At 35.6% G+C, this 7369-nt stretch overlaps 1 protein-coding gene across 3 annotated transcripts in view; it reads left to right on the forward strand.

Annotated features, from left to right (window-relative positions):
* Positions 1-924: 924 nt before the first annotated feature.
* The window catches only part of tmem154 (transmembrane protein 154), a 22691-nt gene continuing 16246 nt past the window's right edge, over positions 925-7369 (forward strand). For 2 of the 3 annotated variants that reach the window (XR_006924834.1, XM_046842884.1), the window contains exons 1-4: positions 927-1145; positions 4902-4964; positions 5207-5266; positions 7006-7074. Coding sequence is in view for 2 of the 3 variants with exons in the window: in XM_046842884.1 (XP_046698840.1) it covers positions 1007-1145; positions 4902-4964; positions 5207-5266; positions 7006-7074 (331 nt within the window). In the remaining variant the exon portion in view is untranslated. Of the gene's footprint in view, positions 1146-4901; positions 4965-5206; positions 5267-7005; positions 7075-7369 lie in introns of all 3 variants that reach the window. The other variant, XM_046842885.1, reaches the window with a different exon arrangement.

A 7369-nucleotide genomic window follows, 5' to 3' on the forward strand; every position in this document is an offset into this window, starting at 1 on the left:
CAAAGTTATTGACATTCTTCATTCTTTATTCCACATTTGAATTTTGATTCAAGAAAATGTGTTTTTAATAATACATAAATAAAATGAGGCATGGACAAATATACCGACCAGGCAGAGGTCAGTATCTATCAAAGGTGCTCTAAGGAAGGAACAGTGGAGAACCGGCGTCAGGATCACGGGTGGCCGAGGCTCATTGGTGCACGTGGGGAGAGAGGAGGCTGGACCGTGTGGTCCGATCCAACAGACGATCAACAGAAGAGGTTAATACTGTTAATGCTCGACAGGTCAGAACAGTTTTGGCAGCAAAAGGGGAACTAAAACAATATTAGACAGGTGGTCATAATGTTATGCCTAATAGGTGGCCATAAAGTTTTAAAGCTATAAACGTTGGTGTATAATAGATGCCCTAACGTAATATTTTGTTAAATAACATTTGGAGGTCACTGCAAACTTTTTTATGCTAGCATTTGCTTGTTTGCATTCTCATGGCATTCAATAGGTTGTCCATCCAAAACACTAGTTACGAACAGGATTTTTGATCTCGTAGCCTGATGCTATGTTGCATTTTTTTTTTTATTACTTCTGCTACTACTAACACTACAACTACCACTGTTACTACAACACACCCACACATGGCTGCAAACAGCTGCTGTAACTCCTCCAGTTTGGTGTGCCTAATGCCTTTACCACTCCCCATATACTCTGCAATGTCTACTTTCTCCTTTTTTACACACACACATACACATATTTGGTCAGGCCGCATACTTCGGCTGCAAGAATCTGTTTTCACAGTGAGTGTGACCTGTAGCAACAAGTTCGCTGCAGATTGCATCACATCCGCACACACACACAGGCACCCAGAACGAGAAAGTGAGAGAGAAACACATAGAGAGAGAGAGAGAGAGAGAGAGAGAGAGAGAGAGAGAGAGAGAGAGAGAGGAAGAAAGAGAGAGATTTTTTTTTCCTCCTCTAGGTGAGTCAAAGCTGAAAGAGGAAGCAGGATGTCATGACGGAGGGTTGGTGCTATGGCACTATGTCTGTCTCTGCCCAGAGTAAGGGCCACTACTGCCAAAGAGGATTGTGGGAAATGACCCCCGAAGTGTTGCTGTTGATCTTGGCACTGACTGCCTGTCTGACCGAGCCTGGTAGGTGTGAACAGAGTAACTGATTTGTCTTACTGTCAGATTTCTCTCTCTCTTGCTCGTTTTTTTTTTTCTTTAACTCTCCTTCCTTTTCTGTGTCTTTGAGTATCTCTTTCATTTTTCGTAGAAGAAACTAAATTTATGAAGAAGATTTTTATATAACCAATCTAATATATATATATATATATATATATATATATATATATATATATATATATATATATATATACATAAACTGTGTATATATATATATATATATATATATATATATATATATATATATATATATATATATATATATACACAGTTTGTCACAAATGTTAGTACACCCATTTTAGTATATCTTCTCAAGGGACAATAATATAGAAATGAAAATTTAATAGATTTTAGAGTTGTCAATGTGCAACTTGTATACCAGCACAGATTTACTGTCCTTTAAAAATGACTCAACATACAGCGATTATTGTCAAAATGTTTGTCAACAAAAGTGAGTACACCCTAAGTGATGACAGCTATACATCATTTAACCATGAAAAGCCACACATGTCCTATTCATCATTTTCATGTTCATTTGGTTTGTCTTGTATTAAAGCAGTTAAAATGTGGTGTGTTAAGGACAATTCTCTCATACTGACCACTGGATGTTTAACATGGCACAAGTAGTCCAAGATGAAAGCCTCTTCAGAAGCTGGCTCACAAGAAAGACTGTCCAAGAGAATGAATAACTGGAACCATGTCCTGTGGTCTGATGAGACTAAGATAATGTTTGGTTCAAATGGTGTCCAGCATGTGTGGTGATGCCCTGGTGAGGAGAACCAAGAAAATTGTGTCTTGCCTACAGTCATGCATGGTGATGGGAGCATCATGGTCTGGGGCTGCATGAGTGCTGTTGGTATTGTGACTTTCTGAAGCAGAACATGATGCCCTGCCTTCAGAAACAGGGCAGAACAGCAGTTTTCCAACATAATAACAACCCCAAACAAAAAAGGATTTGAATAGTCTTGACACTTTTGTCTTATATGCACCAGCAGTCTGTCTTTACATTGTTTATATGACAAGCTTAACAGATTTGTGCTAGTCAGCTAAACCGTTAACCTGCTCATTAGCTAGCTTGTGATATCATCTGGTTACCTGGCAAGTGTTCTTAAACTACTACAATGGAGGTCAATTATTTCTTTTTACATCATTGTTCATGTGAAACACGTACAAACAAATTTCATTTATTTTATAAATGTTATTGTTTGTTTTTAATTTGTTTGATGAAATAGCAATTAGTGCATTACAAAAAGTGTACAGGCTTGTCCTAGAGCGCAATGCTGGGCTGTATTCATATTCACTCCCCTTTTTTTTTTTTAGCATCGTTTTTCATGTTTTCTTTCCATATATCCGCCCAGTTTTCCTCTCCTGTTGTTCCTTTAAAAGCTCTTTTAGACATGCCGTTTAAATCTAGACAAGCTGACACATGCATATGAGTCACACGATAAGGATCATGGATTAGAGATTAAAAAAATAAATAACACAATGAAGTCACACAAAAGAGCAAAAAAAGCATTCAAATAAGGAGCGTTAGTGGTAAATTCGCTAGTGCTAAAGTGCTAAGTTATTGTAGCTCATTCAGCAGCTAGCTAATAGGCTAGTAGGTGGTTTTCACAGGGATTGTAAACTTTACAGGGACTTTAGATATAAGTTAAGTGTTTTGTAATGTATCTTTAGCTCAGTCGAATGAAACATCTAAGAAATGACTCACCCTTTGTAAGTTGACTATGGGAATCCCATTGTCACCAGGGTTACAATGTATAAACACTTAAAACATGAAATTAGAACATATGTGGCAGGATGTAAGTAGGAAATGAATCAATCATGATTCATGTGCTAATAAGAGTAACTTCTAGTTCCTTGTTGCAGATACTGTAGATAGCTTATTAAGTAGTTTAATTAATTATACGCTTGTAGTGTATTATCAGTAGTCACTTGGTCATCACAGCAGAAAAGACGCTGACTGAATGTGGATTAGTGTGAATTTCTAAGTTTAAACTTTTTGGTCTGCTTTCGCTTTGTTTCATCGTTTTATGCATTACCCACATTGTCAAGCGGGGATTTAGCGCCTACCTCATCTCTGTCTAAAGTGATGCAGCAGTGCTGTAGTCCCTCAGTCTATCCAACTGTCTCACTTCCTCATCTATACACTCTTCTCTAACAGATCAGCTTCCCGTCTGTCTACTTCTGAGTGGTGATGTCTGAACATGCAGATGCTGCTCTTATATGTGACAGATACTTTGTATGTGTGTATTTTCCTCTATGTGGCTTGGTTATCTGATTCAAACCTATATAGCAGCTATGTAGGAGTGTATTTTCTGAGCTATGTAGGGGTTAGATTTTGTGCATTGTGAGAAAAGTAAAATTAAAATTAGGGCTGTGATAATAATCCGGGGTTTTGTGGGTTGAAGATTTGCTAAAAGAGCGAAATCTCATTTACTCCTGCTGTCTGATTGTCAGGAGGTAGAATCAGAAACAAAATTACAACACAAACTAATAGATAAACATCCGTGTGAAGTCTGCTACTCTGGCTGAATGCTAATAAATGAAAAAAGACATTGTATATTGGGTTAAAAAAAATATTAATTTAGATTCATAGCATGAGTTCAGGAGAAAATTCCAGTTTTAAGAATAGACACAGAAAAAACTATTGCCATATTATTTAATTGTGCACAGTATTTTGGTTATTTACTGGATCTAGCAAGTGTTTAATTCCTGAACTTTCCAGACACAAGTTCAAGTTGACGTTATTTGCATATCAATCTTTGGTTGGTAGGTTCGGTTGGTAAGATTCATATTTTTTCCCCAGGATGAGGTCTCTAAAGGTCTGATAGGTTATTATTTTCAAGGATTCGTCTCTGAATGTATAAAGCTCTGCCCCAAGGATGTATGATGGCTGATCGGAAGCCGGTTTTCCAAACGGGTTTTTCTCAGCGACTTTATATCCTATTGTCACGTCTTGCTCTTCATAACGTTTTGGTTATATGTACAAAATAAAGGAATAAATAATAGTCGATGATTACCTTTAAACATTAATCAGGCTAATAACTAAAGACTTTGATTAATAACTCTAAATACTAATTGAATCAATGTAGACTGTGAGTTTTTCTCTCTCTGTAACTGTAAACCTTTTTCACCTGGTGAGGATATAGTGCAAAAAGTTACCTGTTACCAGGTAAAAAATTTTCAGTATTGCAAAATCAATACAATAAACCTACTGTGTGACATTTTTACTCATTACTCATTTATACTCATCTGCCAATTGAAAAAAATTATCTCAAGCCTAAAAAAATTAAGATTCAGGACTTGCCCTTGCCAGTTCATTTCAAAAGTTTGTCTTTTTTACAGCTTGAAACAGTTCTTAGAAATTTGAAACATAAATAGTTGTATGAATTGCTTATTTATCGGTTGTAGGATGGTAATGTTGACAGTGAAGGCAAACAGTTTCACAAAGAAGAAGTCCGTCTTTGTCAATCCAAACCAATGCCTGAACCAATCCAAGCCTGAACATCAAGGCTATTAGTCATTTGCATGATATCACAGGTTTGAATAACATAACAAAGAGACCCGGGCAAGTGGAAACATCTCTGTGACCGAAGGTTGCCATGACTCACTACTTCTCTAACACGTGAAACTAATCAGAGCTAACAAGCAAAATAACAGTATTGTGATTAACGATGATCATAGCATAAAGGTCATACATCTTTTTTATGTATTCTTCAGTTCACTGTGAGAAGGACAATGGATCTGGAGTTACTGAAAAGCAAAGCACTGAAGAGCAGATCTGTGAGTGATGCTTGAATTACCCATAATGCAAAAGTGGTCAATTGCATCCGATTTAACAATTGTACACAGTTTTTTCCACACAAATGAATTTGTGTAAATACAAATTTATGTTCATATAAATATTTGATTCTGTTTGTTAAGAAAGTTTTGGTCAGACACTCCTTGCGATTACAACCTGGTTCAGAACAGTACAGTATTTGTAGGCAGTTTAATAATGATTTATTTTTATGTCACTTATTTAGCAACGACTGTACCACACACTTCTCTTGTGACTGGTAATACACCGAACAGCATCTTTACAGGTAAAAAAAAGAAAACAATACAAGCATAATATATTATTATTATCTATACATAGTGAACAATTTGAATGCAATGTATCTAGGTTACATTATAAATTATATGGTCAAAAGATTGTGGACACCTGACCATTAGATTCATATGTACTTTTTGAAACCTTCCATTTCACATTTATTTCCTATTTGCTGTTATAAAAAAAATTCCACTTTTCAGGGAAGATGTTCCACTAGATTTTGTTGTGTGGTTATGGAGATTTGTGCTTATTCACCCACAAGGGTGTTGGTAAAGTCACGGGAGGAAGCCTGGGGTGCAGTCAGCATTCCAATTAATTCCAAATGTGTTTTTTATTCCAACCGTTCAATACCATATTGCCATGGAGCTGGCGTTTTGCATTGTCATGCTGGAACAGGTTTCAAGTTCAAGTGTAGGAAACATTTTATGCCAGCACATCCACAGAAATCCTATACAAGTATTTCCATTTAACTCTGAGGTAACTATTTGGGGAAGAACCACATATGGCTAGAGAAGTCAAGTGTCCCACTTGTCCATATAGTGTATGCTTATATTATAATAATATTATTGTATCATTATTGTATCAATATTTTGTCTTTTAACTACACTTATGTTTATCTCACCATGAGTCATGAATAACTTTTCCAAAAAAAAAAACATTTCTTTTTGATTTTTGGGTATGAATGTATAAAATGGCTAAACACAAATCAATGGAAAATACAGTACAAAGATAGAATTAGAAGGGTGGGTGGGTGCGTGGGTGTACTGGCCTCAATTAACTCTTTATGTATCATTATAGGTTTCAGTTTTTTCCAGCACATGCAAAATGTACAAATTGTTTTATGAGTCATGTTAACCAACGTTGTTTATTTGAATTTTATACTGTTATGGGAAAGGTGTGAAAATGAGTTTTTCTCAGTTTGTAGATAATCATCCTCAAGCAGAATCAGAATAAGGATACTTTATTGATCCTATAGTTAAATTGTTGGGTTGCAGTTGCTCACAGTAAAATTATAGGAAAGATTAAAGTCAAATGAAAGTAAAACATTAGTCCATTGTAGTTTGGCTAGTCATGATTTACTTCACTGCAGTTTAGTTGGACATAGATAAGGGAAGTGGTAGCTCAGGAGATAAGATGATGGATTTCTGAGTGGAAGGTAATAAATTCAAATCTCAGCACCTTTAAGCTGCTGCTCCTTAACCCTCAACTATTCAGTTATATAAATCAGATAACTTGTAGTTGCATTAAAAGGGGTGTCTGTCAGATGCTTTTATTGTAAAATGTCTTATCTTTGGGAAGTGGTAGCTCAATGGATAAGATGATGGATTTGCAATTGGAAAGTTTAAATCTCAGCACCTCTAAGCTGCTGCTCCTGAGCCTTTAACCCTTAAACCTTTGGACTTCTGATCAGAGTTAAAATCCCTTTAGAATCAAGCTGCCACTGCTGGACTCTTGAGTAACTTTCAACTGCTCATTGTATAAATCAGATGATTGGAAGTCACTCTGAATATTGCTAAATGCTGTAAATGTTTTGTTTATTGTAGTTAAGCTAGTCATTAATTAGCTCAGTGTAGTTCGTCTAATTGTGGTTTTGTTAGTTGTAATTTAGTTGAACATAGTTTAGTTCACTGTAGTCTGATCATATTTTTGCACTCCACGTTGAATATCATAGTAAAGCTGAAACGATTCTACAGTTGATCGTAAATAGTGCTTATGAACGTTGCTTTACAGATACTATCCATCAGGAACCGGATTCTGGAGATGCTGAAACACAAGCGCAGGTTACTTTGGAGCAGACTTGTGAGTAAATCTGTTACATGCCATTATATATTCTTCAGCACAGTATTCTAACTAGAAATTAATCTAGTTGAATTAATGAATTATTTACACTATCTGAATATGTAGCTAATTAACATTTTTAGAATGATGATTTTCTGCATTTGAAATTATATTAGAAATTATTGTAATAAGTTGTATGTTGTGTTTTGCATAACACCTAGCATAGTAATTATATAGCTTAAATAAAGCAATAAATTAAAAAGTTATGCAACTTGTGTGCAAAATCTAAACAGTGTTAAATCAGATATTTAAAGCA

The sequence above is a fragment of the Silurus meridionalis genome, chromosome 28 (assembly GCF_014805685.1).
Source record: "Silurus meridionalis isolate SWU-2019-XX chromosome 28, ASM1480568v1, whole genome shotgun sequence".
NCBI classification, from domain to species: Eukaryota; Metazoa; Chordata; class Actinopteri; order Siluriformes; family Siluridae; genus Silurus; species Silurus meridionalis.